Source organism: Bos mutus, chromosome 26, assembly GCF_027580195.1.
Source record: "Bos mutus isolate GX-2022 chromosome 26, NWIPB_WYAK_1.1, whole genome shotgun sequence".
Classification (NCBI taxonomy): domain Eukaryota; kingdom Metazoa; phylum Chordata; class Mammalia; order Artiodactyla; family Bovidae; genus Bos; species Bos mutus.
The window spans coordinates 37,298,098-37,315,350 of record NC_091642.1 but is presented as its reverse complement, the minus strand read 5'-3'; the positions used below and the strand labels follow the sequence as shown (position 1 = coordinate 37,315,350).

Sequence of the window (17,253 nt, the reverse complement as noted above, 5' to 3'; positions counted from 1 at the left end):
TTTGAGATTGCATCCAAGTACTGCATTTTGGACTCTTGTTGACCATGATGGCCACTCCATTTCATCTGAGGGATTCCTGCCCGCAGTAGTAGATATAATGGTCATCTGAGTTAAATTCTCCCATTCTAGTCCATTTCAGTTTGCTGATTCCTAGAATGTTGACATTCACTCTTGGCATCTCCTGTTTGACCACTTGCAATTTGCCTTGATTCATGGACCTGACATTCCAGGTTCCTATGCAATATTGCTCTTTACAGCATCGGACCTTGCTTCTATCACCAGTCACATCCACAGCTGGGTATTGTTTTTGCTTTGGCTCCATCCCTTCATTCTTTCTGGAGTTATTTCTCCACTGATCTCCAGTAGCATATTGGGTACCTACTGACCTGGGGAGTTTCTCTTTCAGTATCCTATCATTTTGCCTTTTCATACTGTTCATGGGGTTCTCAAGGCAAGAATACTGAAGTGGTTTGCCATTCCCTTCTCCAGTGGACCACATTCTGTCAGATCTCTCCACCATGACCTGCCCATCTTGGGTTGCCCCACAGGCATGGCTTAGTTTCATTGAGTTAGACAAGACTGTGGTCCTAGTGTGATTAGATTGACTACTTTTCTGTGAGTATGGTTTAAGGGCCTAGATCTAGATAGATCTGATAGAGTGCCTGATGAGCTATTGAATGAGGTTCATGACAGACAGGGATCAAGACCATCCCCATGGAAAAGAAATGCAAAAAAGCTAAATGGCTGTCTGGGGAGGCCTTACAAATAGCTGTGAAAAGAAGAGAAGTGAAAAGCAAAGGAGAAAAGGAAAGATATAAACATCTGAATGCAGAGTTCCAAAGAACAGCAAGAAGAGATAAGAAAGCCTTCTTCAGCGATCAATGCAAAGAAATAGAAGAAAACAACAGAATGGGAAAGACTAGAGATCTCTTCAAGAAAATCAGAGATACCAAAGGAACATTTCATGCACAGATGGGCTCGATAAAGGACAGAAATGGTATGGACCTAACAGAAGCAGAAGATATTAAGAAGAGATGGCAAGAATACACAGAAGAACTGTACGAAAAAGATCTTCACGACCCAGATAATCACGATGGTATAATCACTGACCTAGAGCCAGACATCCTGGAATGTGAAGTCAAGTAGCCCTTAGAAAGCATCACTACGAACAAAGCTAGTGGAGGTGATGGCATTCCAATTGAGCTATTTCAAATCCTGAAAGATGATGCTGTGAAAGTGCTGCACTCAGTATGCCAGCAAATTTGGAAAACTCAACAGTGGCCACAGGACTGGAAAAGGTCAGTTTTCATTCCAGTCCCAAAGAAAGGCAATGCCAAAGAATGCTCAAATTACCGCACAATTGCACTCATCTCACACGCTAGTAAAGGAGTGCTCAGAATTCTCCAAGCCAGGCTTCAGCAATATGTGAACCGTGAACTTCCAGATGTTCAAGCTGGTTTTAGAAAAGGCAGAGGAACCAGAGATCAAATTGCCAACATCTGCTGGATCATGGAAAAAGCAAGAGAGTTCCAGAAAAACATCTATTTCTGCTTTATTGACTATGCCAAAGCCTTTGACTGTGTGGATCACAATAAACTGTGGAAAATTCTTCAAGAGATGGGAATACCAGATCACCTGACCTGCCTCTTGAGAAATTTGTATGCAGGTCAGGAAGCAACAGTTAGAACTGGACATGGAACAACAGGCTGGTTCCAAATAGGAAAAGGAGTACGTCAAGGCTGTATTTTGTCACCCTGTTTATTTAACCTATATGCAGAGTACATCATGAGAAACACTGGACTGGAAGAAACACAAGCTGGAATCAAGATTTCTGGGAGAAATATCAATAACCTCAGATATGCAGATGACACCACCCTTATGGCAGAAAGTGAAGAGGAACTAAAAAGCCTCTTGATGAAGGTGAAAGTGGAGAGTGAAAAAGTTGGCTTAAGGCTCAACATTCAGAAAACGAAGATCATGGCATCCAGTCCCATCACTTCATGGGAAATAGATGGGGAAACAGTGGAAACAGTGTCAGACTTTATTTTTCTGGGCTCCAAAATCACTGCAGATGGTGACTGCACCATGAAATTAAAAGACGCTTACTCCTTGGAAGGAAAGTTATGAACAACCTATGTAGTATATTAAAAAGAAGACCTTTGCCAACAAAGGTTCGTCTAGTCAAGGCTATGGTTTTTCCAGTGGTCGTGTATGGATGTGAGAGTTGGACTGTGAAGAAGGCTGAGCGCCGAAGAATTGATGCTTTTGAACTGTGGTATTGGAGAAGACTCTCGAGAGTCCCTTGGACTGCAAGGAGATCCAACCAGTCCATTCTAAAGGAGATCAGCCCTGGGATTTCTTTGGAAGGAATGATGCTAAGGCTGAAACTCCAGTACTTTGGCCACCTCATGTGAAGAGTTGACCCATTGGAAAAGACTCTGATGTTGGGAGGGATTAGGGGCAAGAGGAGAAGGGGACAACAGAGGATGAGATGGCTGGATGGCATCAGTGACTCGATGGACGTGAGTCTGGTGAACTCCGGGAGTTGGTGATGGACAGGGAGGCCTGGCGTGCTGCGATTCATGGGGTTGCAAAGAGTCGGACACGACTGAGCGACTGATCCGATCTGATCTGATTTTTTAAAGGCCATACTATTTTATCAGCATTCATTTTATTTTAGACACTTTAATTTTTGAACCCTGTTGCTATTATTAAATCTAAAAATATTTAACAGTAATTTATTATGATAAAATATTTAATCATTGTTTAAAATTCCCGTTGTTTCAGTGTAGACTTTTAATATTTTGTTTTAGGATCCAAATAAGGTTTGCCATAAATTAGTAGTTGGATTTTGAGGCTTGATAGAGTCAGGTTTTATCGTATTTATATATTTTTGGCCAAAATACTTGATAAGTGGTGGTATATTCTCCCACTTGGAAGCACATAATATCTGGGTCTTTCCCTTTTTTTGGTAAGGGATTGATTATATTGAAATGACCTGATCCACTAGTTCTTCTTTAAGGGTTGCAAAATAATAATAATTTTCGAATTGTTATTTCTTAGTTGACTGCTGGACTAACTCTGTAAAGAGGAATATTCCCTCAGCTCCCCAAGGCTATATTTCTTATAGGAAAGACAGGACAAATGCTTGATTCATTTCCTTTGACAGTTTGGAGAATAATGGATTGGTTTCCCAACTTTCTTAACATCATTATAAACTCATGGATTTAGAATATTTGTGCTAACAATTGTAGTTAACAACCTCACTGACATTCAAATTGTTCCTTCTCTGGCCATTGGGTACCCTTTCAGTGGGTTCTTTAGTCTTTTTTGTTGGCCTAAGCTTCCTTCGCTTCCTTCCTAATTTGTTTTACAAGATGTTCCAGGTTCATCTTGAATGTTTCTTGACCCAGTCCTGGAGTCAGACACTTCCCTAAGAAACCCTGGTTCCTTTTAGTGTGAAATGAGATTTGGAGACCAACCTGGCTACTGGGGGTTATTTTTTCTTCAGAAGCCTGTATTTTTATAATGAATGAAAGCTATTGACTTTATTCTAACCATATTAATATTGAATGAAAAGTAAGATTGTGACTTTTTAATCACATACTTTTATGCTTTAAAAAAGATAAGAGGGCTAACTTTGTTTTATTTATTATAAATCTTCCCCATACTGAATGAAAAAAAAGTGAAGTGCTAAACTGACACAACATTCTTCTTTCATAGGAATATACAGAAGAGATAGAGCGTCTGAAACGGGATCTTGCTGCAGCTCGTGAAAAAAATGGAGTGTACATTTCTGAAGAAAATTTTAGGTAAGCCCTTGGTTATGGAAATTAATTTCTAAGAATGTACAGCATAGGGAGTATAGTCAGTAGTATTGTACTATTATTGTGGTGATCATTTTGTAATGTATGAGTATCAAATCACTATGTTGTACACCCAAAAATAATGTAATAAGTCAATTATACGTCAATTAAAAATTATTTATCTAAACTATATCATTCATTTAATAACAATGTTGCATTCCTCTTGTACATTTAATGTAGAAAAGTATTTCAAATAGCTCATCTACTTTGAAGAGCTATTTCCAATAAAGAACTGATGTATGATATAGTTAACAAAAGACTGTTAGAATGAACTCTCTTCTTGTACCCCCTCAACTTTATCTTTTCCTTTAATCAATATCTCTAGCAAATAGTTTGAGGAAATCTGCATTCTTAAAATTCTTTGTCATTTAAGCACAATGTGGAATAGAAAATGGTTGGTAGTTATGAAGGAACTAGAGGAATGCAAACGATAGCACTCGCTTCTGACTCTTGCTAATCTCAAGAAATCAGAGGCTCATTAAAGCAGACCAGAATTGTCTGGTGCAAAATGTCAGTAGTGCTAAAGCTGAGAAGCTGTGCTCTAGAGAAGAATCCGGAGAAGGCAGTGGCAACCCACTCCAGTAGTCCTTCCTGGAAAATCCCATGGACAGAGGAGTCTGGGGGACTACAGTCCATGGGGTCGCGAAGAGTCGGACATGACTGAGCGACTTCCCTTTCACTTTTCACTTTCATACACTGGAGAAGGAATTGGCAACCCACTCCAATATTCTTGCCTGGAGAATCCCAGGGACAGAGGAACCTGGTGGGCTGCCGCCTATGGGGTTGCAGAGTCGGACACGACTGATGTGACTTAGCAGCAGCAGCAGAGAAGAATCGTTTATCTCTTGAGGACTTTTGTGGTGGGGTGATAGTGGTATGTGTGTTGGGGTGTGTACTGGGGTCTGTGTGCTGGGGGCAGGAGGTTTAATTGCTCTGTATACATAGCTTTAGTTTTCCAGGTTTTAGCCCCTTCCCTTCCTCCTGTGAGACCTGACGCTTTCACACCACAAGCCTCTTCAGGATTCTGCCTGTCTGGCTTATTATTCTTCATATTCCTGATTATAGACACCTGGTATCCCCCACCTCTGCTTTATGTGGGTTATTGTCCTCTGTCACCTTTGTAGCTTCTCAGATTTTATATCCATACATGGTTTTTTCCCCTGTAACTGGTAGGGATTCTCAGTTTCAAAATGGAGAAAACAAGAAAAACAGTCTGTTTATAAACCTAAGACAAAGAATATATTTGTTTTTTGCACTTTGTATCTATTGCTTATTGATACTTAGGCATCATTATCATGATAGTGATAAATAGTAGAGATGATATGTAACTGCCTCAGTTGTGTTAGAGTAAATTTTATAGGCATTAGGAAACAATATTCACTGTTAAAATCCTGTTAAATTTTATTTTAGAGCTATGAGTGGAAAACTAACTGTTCAAGAAGAACAAATTGTAGAATTGGTTGAAAAAATCGCTGCTGTTGAGGAAGAGCTAAATAGGGTAAGCATTCAAAACTGTATTGACTGTCATGTAAAAAGCAAATATTAAAAGGCACTATCAGAATGTGAGGCACCTGATATTTTTTCTTTAAGATTTTTTTTCTTGCTGACCTCTAAACTAAAATTAAGTTGTATCACAGTTTTTTTATCATTAATGATAATGAAGAAGTGAGTCTTTTTTGAGGAAGTTATTCAATTTGACACATACTAATGCAGCATTTTAAGAAATTAAATGAATTGTATAATTTAATATGAAAGTTGTATAGTGAATGCTGAGACATTTTCATCAACATGTTTATCAGATGACAAAAGGCAGATGTTGGGAGAAGCCAGATGTTAAATAACTAAGGTTGAAAGACCTGACCCTTCAGTGCCACCCTCACACTGGCAGTGTTGAAAGGAATCTGAAGAATTAACACCATTTCATTAGACCTGTTACTTATTTTTGTTTGGTTGGCTGTGCCCCACGACTTGCGGAATCTTAATTCCCTGACCAGGTATCAAACCTGTGCCCATAGCACTGGACACGCAGAGTCCTAACTACAGGACCACCAGTACTAGTAGTAGTTATAGGAAGAAACCAGTTACTATGTGAAGTGCTCTAACCTACCTGGTAACTTGTTACAACTTTTATATGGAAATAATTTGTTTGGTTCTTTTAGTATTATAAACTAGCCCGGTGTGTCAACGACCAGTTTGGCATTTTTAAATTCTAAAATAAAAATGTTTCATGTGTTATATGTAGGTTACAGAATTGTTTATGGATAGTAAAAATGAACTTAACCAGTGCAAATCTGACCTGCAAAGTAAGACACAGGAACTTGAAACCACTCAAAGACATTTGCAGGAAACTAAATTACAGCTTGTTGAAGAAGAATATATCACCTCGGCTTTGGAAAGTACTGAGGAGAGACTTCATGATGCTGCCAGCCGGGTTTGTCTTTTATTTTTATTTGAAGTCGAGTTAAAGAAGTTAACTTTCTTAGCATAAGAAAGTTAGAAAGCATAAGAAAGCATAGAAGTAACTTTCTTAGCATAAGCTAAGAAATTGTGAAATTCTGTGTATTCACTCCAAATGATACTTCTGTCCATTTAAGAAACATTATTTTACTATTTCGTCTAGATTTTCTTCACTGGAGATGCTTATTTAAGAAAAATCTATTCCTTAAGTTTTGAAAATAGAACCTGACTTTAATATATTTTGTGAATGTTTAGAATGTAGTACTGCTTTACCTGTGGTCATGGTTGAAACTAGTCATCAAGAATTTAGTATCTTCTAATGATGGGCGATGTTGAAAATACTCACTTTTTTATTAGGTGTATCCTTCAGAAATTAGTAACACATGAAAGTGAAAGTCACTCAATCATGTCCAGCTCTTTGCGACCCCATGGACTGTACAGTCCATGGAATTCTCCAGGCCAGAATACTGGAGTGGGTAGCCTTTTCCTTCTGCAGGGGATCTTTCCAACACAAGGATCAAACCCAGGTCTCCCACACTGCAGGCAGATTCTTTACCAACTGAGCCACAAGGGAAGCCCAATAATACTGGAGTGGGTAGCCTATCCCTTCTCCAGCGGATCTTCCTGACCCAGGAATTGAACCAGGGTCTCCTGCCTTAATAACACATATTGGGGAAACATTTGTGAGGGAGCATAATTATTAAAATTGATTGGCAAAGTCAGTTGTCCTTGTCTAGATGGCTAGTGGAGGAGAAATAAACATTGGCATGAATTTAAAATTTTCTTCTGATACTATATATAAAATTTACTAGTTCTTTTTAGAAGTCTTTAATGAAGCACAGATATTTTCATTAGATTGCTTTTGTCATATCCATCTTATCAACACTTATTTTTAAAAATCATATATAGTTGCTTAACACAGTTGAAGAAACTACAAAAGATGTATTTGGTCTCCATTCTAAACTGGATCGTAAGAAGGCAGTTGATCAGCATAACGCAGAAGCTCAAGATGTTTTTGGCCAAAACTTGAATAGTCTATTTAATAACATGGAAGAATTAATTAAGGATGGCAGCATGAAACAAAAGGCCATGCTAGAAGTTCATAAGACCTTGTTTGGTAAGTACAAACATTTCTTTTTTCCTTTTAATTGAAGGATAGTTGCTTTAAAGAATTTTGTTGGTTTCTGCCAAACATCAACATGAATGAGCCATCATTTCAGTTCAGTCACTCAGTCCTGTCCAACTCTTTGCGACCCCATGAATTGCAGCACGCCAGGCCTCCCTGTCTATCACCAACTCCCGGAGTTCACTCAAACTCACATCCATCGAGTCCGTGATGCCATCCAGCCATCTCATCCTCTGTCCCCTTCTCCTCCTGCCCCTAATCCCTCTGAGTAGCAGCGTCTTTTCCAGTGAGTCAACTCTTCGCATGAGGTGGCCAAAGTACTGGAGTTTCAGCTTTAGCATCATTCCTTCCAAAGAACACCCAGGACCGATCTCCTTTAGAATGGATGGTTGGATCTCCTTGCAGTCCAAGGGACTCTCAAGAGTCTTCTCCAACACCACAGTTCAAAAGCATCAATTCTTCGGCCCTCAGCTTTCTTCACAGTCCGACTTTCACATCCATACATGACCACTGGAAAAACCATAGCCTTGCTAGACAGACCTTGGTGTACATATATTCCCTTCCTCTTGAACCTCCCTCCCATCTCCCTCCCCATTCCACCCCTCTAGGTTGTTGCAGAGCGCCTGTTTGAGTTCCCTGAGTCATATAGCAAATTCCCATTGGCTGTCTATTTTTACATATGGTAATATTTTTCCATGTTACTCTCCATACATCTCACCCTCTCCTTTCTCCCCCAACCCATGTCCATAAGTCTGTTCTCTACATCTGTGTCTCCTTTGCTGCCCTGCAAATAATTCATCAGTACCATCTTTAGTTCAAGCATTTCTTATTTCAGTCTTACTGTGTTTAGTGTGAGACTAATTTCAAAACTGATATTAAAGTATTATTTTCACTATAGAAAATTTTGAAGATGCAGACATGAAAAATTTAAAAGGTCACTTAGAGTCTAGTCACTCTAGCTAACCACTAAAAAATTTATTTATTGATTTCTAGTTACTCTTCTTTAACCTTTTTTTATCTTCAGTAATACTGTGTATTACTTTTAGTTACAGATTAATTTTTAGATTATTCTGACTCTTACACTAGTTACAGTTTCAGGTCTGATACACTTACAGATGTGCCAAGTGCTTCCTGAATACTATAGAACATAATTTATGTTTAATATAATTCCATGCTTATGTAGTGAGTCAATTATTTTAAGCTTATTTGTTATAAATTTCCACAACAGGTATATAAATTTTGCCAAGATTGTATTTATGTTTAAATATATTCTTGTCCAGATTTACATCTTTTTTTCTTTTTGGTGTAGGTAACCTGCTGACTTCCAGTGTCTCTGCATTAGACTCTATTACTACAACAGCACTTGGATCTCTCTCATCGATTCCAGAAAATGTGTCTACACTTGTTTCTCAGATTTCTAATATGATATTGAAAGAACAGTCGTTAGCAGCAGAAAGTAAAACTGTACTTCAGGGATTAATTGTTAGTAAATCTTTTATTACATTTGATAAGTCTCTAAAAACAATGTTAACTGCTCTTCTCTCATCTTTTTTTTTTTTTAATCATTTATTTATTTTAATTTGGCTGCACTGGGTCTTAGTTGCTGCATGTGGGATCTAGCTCCTTGTCCAGGCATCGAACCCAGGCCCCCTGCATTGGGAGCACAGAGTCTTAGCCACTGGACCACCAGGGAAGTCCCTCTTCTTTCATCTTAAGCTTTACTAGACACAGTGGTAAACAGATTACTTTAATAGAGTAGGTTTATATTTTTAAAGACAGGTCTCTTCACTGTTTTTTTCCTCCCAGAAAGATTAATTTCCGGTAGCATATATATAACCTTCAAAACTTTTTTCACTTATATTCTGTTACATAGAGTGAGGAGTTCATATGCCTTTTAAAAGAGTTGTAGGTTTAGCTTCACATGAATTCAGGGGACCTATGACTTGTTAGCTGGCTCAGAAATTGGTCAGTTATCCTTTTCTTAAGGGTCCTGGAATAGTCATGCTAATGTTACACTGATCCAACCTGAAGGGTATATTAAGTAGTTAATTTTAAAACTACAGAAATACAGAAAAACGTGTAAGAAAAATGACTTATAGAATTTGGGGAACATATATAACAATTTATATATTGTTATAAAACAATTTGTGGGGTCCAGTATGTGTAATCAAGTCCTTCTGGCCTGTAACTGTGAGGCTTTTTCCCATAATTCTCTAGAAGCCAGTCATCTAATTATACAATGTTGTTTACCTTCTCCACACTTGATTTCTTTATACCCTTCATTTTGTAATTGTATCATTTGTCTAGGAAGTTCTTGGCCATATAACTTACTTTGGTTTTTCCCTCTGTATAGGCTCTCTGCCTCCCTTTTTGAGTTTAACAATATTTGTTGAACATTTTCCAAGTAAATACTGCTCATGTTGGCCAACATCTGCCTAAATTCAGTGCTTGCATGACATTATTAGGTAGATTTCTTTAGTCACCCAAATTTGACAAAGTTAAAAGATGCTCACTGGCACTTAGTTTTTGGGATTTTTTTTAAATTGGAATATAATTGCTTTACAATGTTCTGTTAGTTTCTGCTGTATGAAAATTGATTCACTCACTAAATAAATGGTAGTCTCTGTTTATTGATGTCTTCCTACCAAGTTATAAGCAAGCTTGAGTCTGAAGAGGTGATTGCTGTTCCCACAGAATGAGTTGAAATTAGTATGATAGCTCTTCTTTCCAAAGAAAACCAGTACTGTTTTAAGCATTTACTAATTATTTCGTTATAGTTCTTCATCCTTGCCCTAGTAATAGGAGCTTAGTTCAGAATTTTTTTCTTCGTTTTATAAAAATTTCCAATCTACAATACTTTCTAACTTTTGTATATACCTTGACAAGAACCAGAACCATGACAAGTTCTTATCCAATAGAATGTAAGTCACCAGTTCTTCAAACTTAAATGCCTCCAACCCAAAGCCTACTTTTCAAGGCTATGTGGTTTCAGCCCTTTTGACTTAGTAACCTAAAGTTGTTTGAAATTTATTTCTTTGAAATAAAATTGTAGGTGTTTTTTTCCTTTCTTTGGTTGAATTGCTGAAATTTTATCAAATGACTGTCATTTTCCCCTCTTCTGAATTCTTCTGACTTATGTTACAGTAGACTATTAAGAATTTATTGTACATAAAGTGACCATTTCTTAATTCCTATATGCAGGATTAAGTGATTTATGATGAATATAAACTCTAGTAGGCTCTGTAGGCTATAAAAAAGAGAACGTGTTTAAACTATTTAAAAAAAAGAGAATGGACACTTAGGGTTTTAATATACAAGTGTTTAGTTAACAGGGTATTTAAGATATTATCATTTAACTATCCAGATTTATGGAAGTGAAAATATCCTTTTTAAAGAGTTGTGTGTGTATTTTTCAAACCAGAACGTACTTAAGACTGACCTCCTCAGTTCACTGGGAACAGTTTTATCGCCCACTGTGGCATCTATACTGGAAATCAATAGTCAACTGAAGAATATTTTCAAGACTTTATCGATTGTGGCTAATAAGGTAATAAATATTCTTATTATCTCAAATTGTTAAGAAAGAAACTCCACATGAATTCAAGGGACCCAGGACTTGTTAGTTGAGAAGTGTTTACATGCAGAATCTGTGGGTTTTGAGAAGGAATCTGGAGGAGGGAGGAAGAGAGGATGCTGTGGTCAGGATGCTGACCATTGATGTGGTCTGCAGAATCATGGCTAAGAAAAACGAGAGGAAATGATCTTCAAGTATCACAGCATACATAGCAGTCTATCATATGGTGTGTGTGTGTACATATGTGGTTATATATACATATGTATGCATACCTGCCTAAATATGGATAATAAAATACCTCTGCGTGCGTGTCTGACTCTTGGCGACCCTATGGACTGTAGCCCACCAGGCTCCTCTGTCAGTGGGATTCTCCAGGCAAGAATACTGGAGTGGGTTGCCATGCCCTCCTCCAGGGGATCTTCCTGACCCAGGGATTGAACTCACATCTTCTGCATTTTATCAGTTGGGTTCTTTATGACTAGGGCCACCTGGGAAGCCCCAAAATACCTCTGCTGCTGCTAAGTCACTTCAGTCGTGTCCGACTCTGTGCGACCCCATAGACGGCAGCCCACCAGCTCCGCCGTCCCTGGGATTCTCCAGGCAAGAACACTGGAGTGGGTTGCCATTTCCTTCTCCAATGCATGAAAGTGAAAAGTGAAAGGGAAGTTGCTTAGTCGTGTCCGACTCTTAGCGACCCCATGGACTGCAGCCAACCAGGCTCCTCTAGATGTGTTTAAAAATGGTAATAATCACCTCTCAGAGGTGGGAGTGGGACTGGGGCGCTAGGGGCTAGAGGGGAAAGGAAGGGACTTTTCTCTGCAATACTGTTTTCTACCTTTTCTAATTTATATGTATTCAAAAAAGTAAAAATAAAAAACAAACTTAGAACATTAAAAAAATAATTTTTTTTTTGGCTGTGCTATGTCTTTGTTATTGCAAGAGCTTTTTTCTCTAGTTGCAGTGAGCAGGGCTGCTCTTTAGTTGTGGTGTGTGGACTTCGCATCGTGGCGCCTTCTCTTCCTTTGGAGCACAGGCTCTAGGGTGCATGGGCTTCAGTTGTTGCAGCATGTTGGCTCAGTAGTTGTGCTTCTGGGCTCTAGAGCACAGGCTCAATAGTGGCTTGTAGGCTTAGTTGCTCTGCAGCTTGTGGAATCTTCTGGATCCGGGATCGAATCTGTGTCTTCCTTCATTGGCAGGTGGATTCTTTACCACTGAGCCACCAGGGAAGCCCCTAGGACATTTTTTTTTTTTTAATTTAAGAAAAGAAAGAAAAAAATTATTTTTTTCTCTTCAAAGATAGAAGATCAGAAGAAGGAAATGGATGGCTTTCTTAGTACATTGTGTAACAATCTACACGAACTAAAAGAAAATACAGTTTCTTCCTTGGCTGAATCACAGAAGCTGTGTGAAAACTTAACTGAAGACATGAAGAAAACAAAGAAAATCCAGTCACAGGTATATAGGTGATTTGAGTGTAAAAAGAAAGCTTTATGATCTTTAGATCCCTGTTACAGACTGAATGCTAGGTAACTAAATGAGATACCTGAAAAGACTGTCAGCACTTGTGCTTATAGCAGTAATGAATGTGAAATAAGAGTACTTCTCTTGATCAGTTAACATTTGATGATTTGCTACATTCAGAGCACAGTGAGACAAGACAGTCCTTTCTTCATATCAAGAAGAAAGCGGAAGCTGCAGAAATATTCCATTGGGAATACAATTAGAAGAAAATGATGAAAGCATTTAAAGTGAACTTGTATCTACATTATAACCCAGATGACTCTAGTGATTCCAGCAGCACAGTAGCTGTAGTAGTGGCAGAAGGAAACAAAGCTTAGCAGGAGAGGAGAGCCAGAGAAGTGACAGGGAAAGCTATAGGTTGCAATAGATTTATGAACTCAGCCAAGAATGGTGGTGGCAGAGCCTAGCTGCCTCAAAGAAGACACGTTTTAGACAATACTTATGTGTATGGGCAGAAAAACTTGAGAACTATATTTGTGACTAATTGTGTAACAGTTTATTTTAGTTTCTATTCTGTGGAAAGTGTAAAGCATTCCAGCAGAGGGTTTTAATGTAGATTTTATTTTTTTGCACCTATTCTGTTGTTTGCTAAATGTAATAGTCTGATCACGACACTGAATAAATGTGTCTTTTTAAAAACAGTCTACTCTGAAGCCATTTTGGTAAATACCCCAACATTGTGAAGTCAGATTTCCTTCAGGGTGATGCTGGGTTCGGAATTTATTTACAGCCTGCTTGGGCGGAGAAGGCCTTGTCTTCAGAAAGCTTGTTGTAGTTGAACTAACAGTTACTGTGTTATGACCTGGCGTTCACAGCTAATAAGGTCACCCAAGCAAAGTCATGGAGTTTTTAGGTTACTAATATGATTGTTGGCACATCCTATGCAATATATCTAACTTGAATTATGGTGCCATGTAAAGTTCTAGATGGAATGAAGCTTGTGAATCATCCATTATCATGTGTAATCATTTAATAACCTCTTGAGAGAATTCTTTGGTGTATAGTGCTTAGGACGCCATGCTTTTACTGTTGTGGCCCGGGTTGTTCTATCCCTGGCCAGGGAACTAAGATCCCACAAGCTGCGCACTGTGACCAAAGAAACCAAACCAACCAAAACAAATACACCCCTCTTGGATGGAATGAAAAAAAAGAAACTTTAAAATAAGATTGTTTCCCTAACTGATAAGCATAAAACTTTTCACACAAAAGGTTAATATTGAAATTCGTACAAGTAATAGTTAACATTTATTGAGCAACTCACTATGTGTTTATTCCTCCCACCAGCGTAGATACAGGTTCTATTACTAGCTCAGTTTTCTGATGAGGAAACTGAGTCCTTGGGAACATCTGACAATATTTAGATCCCCATATAGCTATGGTGGGGATTATACTGCCTGAAAGGAATCCATTTTTTTTTTTTTTTTAGGAATCCATTTTTGAAGGAGCTTTTCTAAATCTTTCTAGAACATATTCTTGAAATTTGAAATTGCAGCAATTTCTTATACCTCTTCATAGAGTGTTTGCCTTTAACCTGTCTAGATCTTTTTAGGTATATATTCTGAGGAACACCTATGATGTGAAAAGTATTTTAGCATGAGTGACTTGACTTCCTTGGCTTAAAAGAAGCAGGTTTACTAACTGAGCTGTTTCTTAGATATTCTAGAACTTGAGGTTAGCACTGACAAACCTGTTTACGTGTAGATAAATCTAATACCTGCATTTCCCTCTACTTTGAGATTAGCAGAAATACTGACATTTTATTCAAAACCAATGTGTTAAATGTGTATGCCAGCTGCTGTATTATTCAGAGATGTGTTTCAAGATGCCACATATGAGAAAATGATAAGCTCTTTTAACATTAAAATGATCCAACTAGGTTCTATAAAATGTTTCAGCTATATTGGTTGATAATATTTTTGGATTGCTTGACTCATTAGATTTTCAGCATTACTTTCCCTTCTAGTAGTGTTATCAGTTAAGAAGCAACTATGTGTATCTGTCAGAATGGTTCTCTTTTTGGTTTATTTGGTTAGTTCTGAAGTACACTGAAAGCAACTTGTTACTTATAGTTAAAATAGCTTGCTAATTTAAAAGTTTGGTAATTATTTAGTTTTTTAAAAAGTGCCTGTAATACGATTATTCCTTTAACATCACTTCTACTACCTTCCTCTGTCAGAGAGGTGGAGTTAAAGATCTCTTATCAGGAATGTGAATCATTCTCACCTATGGGAAAATACTTTATATCAGTATGGAGTAAAAAGTTTAACCATTATACTTTCAATCTTTTCCCTCCCCACACCTTTCTTACAGGAACTTTACCAGTTAATCAAACTTTGGGAGGAGAGATACTGTGATTTGGAGGAAAAGTGTAAAAACATCCAGAAACCACTTAGCAGTGTTCAAGAAAATACAGAGCAGTAAGCTGTTTTTAAATTTCTTTAGCTTTTCTCTCCCTGAAATTATTTCTGAATAAAAAGTTTAAATAGTACAAATACTATCAACCCATTTTCTCATATATTTTATTATGTTCATTTTATCATCCTCATTTCCTCTCTCCCCCTTTCTCTGTAATATTATATACTATATTAAATAATTATATAATATTATATAGTACGTTGAAGTGATGTGAAGTGAAAGTTGCTCAGTTGTGTCTCTGTGACCCCACCAGGCTTCTATGTCCATAGAATTCTCCAGACCAGAATACTGGAGTGAGTAGCTGTTCCCTTCTCCAGGGGAACTTCCCAACCCAGGGATCGAACCTAGGTCTCCCACATTGCAGGCGGATTCTTTACCATCTGAGCAACCAGAGAAGCCCATATAGTTTGTATGTTGTATTATATAATATTGCCTGTAGATGAACAATCTTTTGAATGACAGTGGATATAGATATAGATATATTATATAGCATATACTATATATATATATAATTTTCTGAATAAGTTACAGTCTTTGTAATCTCCACTTTCCCCAAATACTTCAGTGTATATCCTAAAAACATAAGATACTGTCTTATGTAATAATTATTTTATTAAAAAATTTTTTAAATTTTATTGGAATATAGTTGATTTACAATGTTGTGTTAGTTTCAAGTATACAGCAAAGTGAATCAGTTAAACATATACATATATCCCATTTCTTTTTAGAGTCTTTTCCCATGTATAGTATTACAGAATATTAACTAGAATTCCCTGTGTATACAGTAGGTTCTTATTATCTTTTGTAACAAGTATTTTAAATTAGAAAGTTAATATTGAGAACTACTGTTATCTAATATACATACCTGATTCAAATTTTGCCACTTCTCTCACTAATGTTTTTTATAAGAAAAAAATAAAAAAAGATTTTCCTCCTGGTCCAAGATTTAATTCAGAATCACACATTGCATTTGTCGTGTCTCTTTGAGTCTCCTTTAATCTAGAGCAGTCACTTAGTCTTTGTCTTTCACGGCCTTTTCCTTTTCCGTGAGCATAGAATATTTATTTAGTAGAGTGTCCCTTATTTGGGGTGGCCTTCATGGTTAGTTGGAGTTGTCAAGCATAACACAAAAGTAGTGTGTTCTTAGTGCATCTCAGATATCAAGAGGTTTAACTTTGATAATTTGGGTATAGTATTGTCCTCTAGATTTCTCCCCTGTAAAGTTCCTTTGCAATTAATAAAGAACTTAAGGGAGATACTTTGAAACTATATAAGTATCCTGTTCTTCCTAGAATCCATTGATATGTATATCTGAAATAATTATGATAGTGGTTGTCAAATGATCTTTTTCTAATTCCATCATTCCTTCTACATGTGTTAGCTGGCATTCTGTTGAGAGGAAGAGCTTTCCCTTTCCCTTGCCATTTATTCTTATTCATTTATATTATCATGTACTCATGGATTCTTTTATCCTCTAGGTTATAATCCACTATTTTTTTATTTTGATGCTCAAATTATCTCAGGTTTTTGTTTTGTTATTGTTATCTTTTTTTTTTTTTTTGGCTGTGCAGCATGGCATGTCAGATCTTAGTTCCCTGAAGAGGGATCAAACCTGTGTCCCCTGCAGTAGAAGCATGGAGCCCTAACTACTGGGCAGCCAGGGAGCTCCCTGTCCCAGTTTTGACTAGTGAGAGCCTCTTCAAGTTGTCTTCTGTGTCCTTTTGATATGATCTGTCTCTTTTGAGGAGTTGCCAAGAATCAGACACAACTGAGCAACTAACAGACAGACACATAGCGTGGTGTTCCAGTAATCTTGTACTTTCTCAGCTCCAGCTCTAAAATCACAGTAATAGCAACCAAGATCTGGGCACTAGACGTTCTTACTGCTACTGGGGTGTCATTTCTTCTAAGGCTTCTCAGGTGGACATAGCTGGAAATATATGTGTGAATGTGTACATATGTGTGCACATAAGTATCTTTTCAGTTCATATTTGTGCTACTTTTTCAGACTGTGAGAAACTTGGCTTTCATCCACAATGTATTTACATATTTGCTCAATTTTAGAATACACATTAAGTAATTTAACAATTTCTAACTCATATTCATGATGAAATACCCTGCTCTAATTAGTAAATATATATTGAACTCCGGGAGTTGGTGATGGACAGGGAGGCCTGGTGTGCTGCGATTCATAGGGTCGCAAAGAGTTGGGCACGACTGAGCGACTGATCTGATCTGATCTGATCTTGGCAAACTCTGTCTCTGGGCTGGATGCCTGCTACTGCAGATAATTT

The 17,253-nt window shown here is 37.5% G+C and overlaps 1 protein-coding gene across 1 annotated transcript in view; it reads left to right on the top strand.

The window, feature by feature from the left end:
- The window catches only part of KIF11 (kinesin family member 11), a 46,304-nt gene that overhangs the window by 16,096 nt on the left and 12,955 nt on the right, over positions 1 to 17,253 (top strand). Inside the window, exons 10-17 of the mRNA XM_005890630.3 lie at positions 3,724 to 3,812; positions 5,277 to 5,364; positions 6,109 to 6,297; positions 7,233 to 7,440; positions 8,759 to 8,931; positions 10,871 to 10,996; positions 12,320 to 12,478; positions 14,855 to 14,961. Of these exons, the coding sequence (XP_005890692.2) occupies positions 3,724 to 3,812; positions 5,277 to 5,364; positions 6,109 to 6,297; positions 7,233 to 7,440; positions 8,759 to 8,931; positions 10,871 to 10,996; positions 12,320 to 12,478; positions 14,855 to 14,961 (1,139 nt within the window). The remainder of the gene's footprint in view (positions 1 to 3,723; positions 3,813 to 5,276; positions 5,365 to 6,108; positions 6,298 to 7,232; positions 7,441 to 8,758; positions 8,932 to 10,870; positions 10,997 to 12,319; positions 12,479 to 14,854; positions 14,962 to 17,253) is intronic.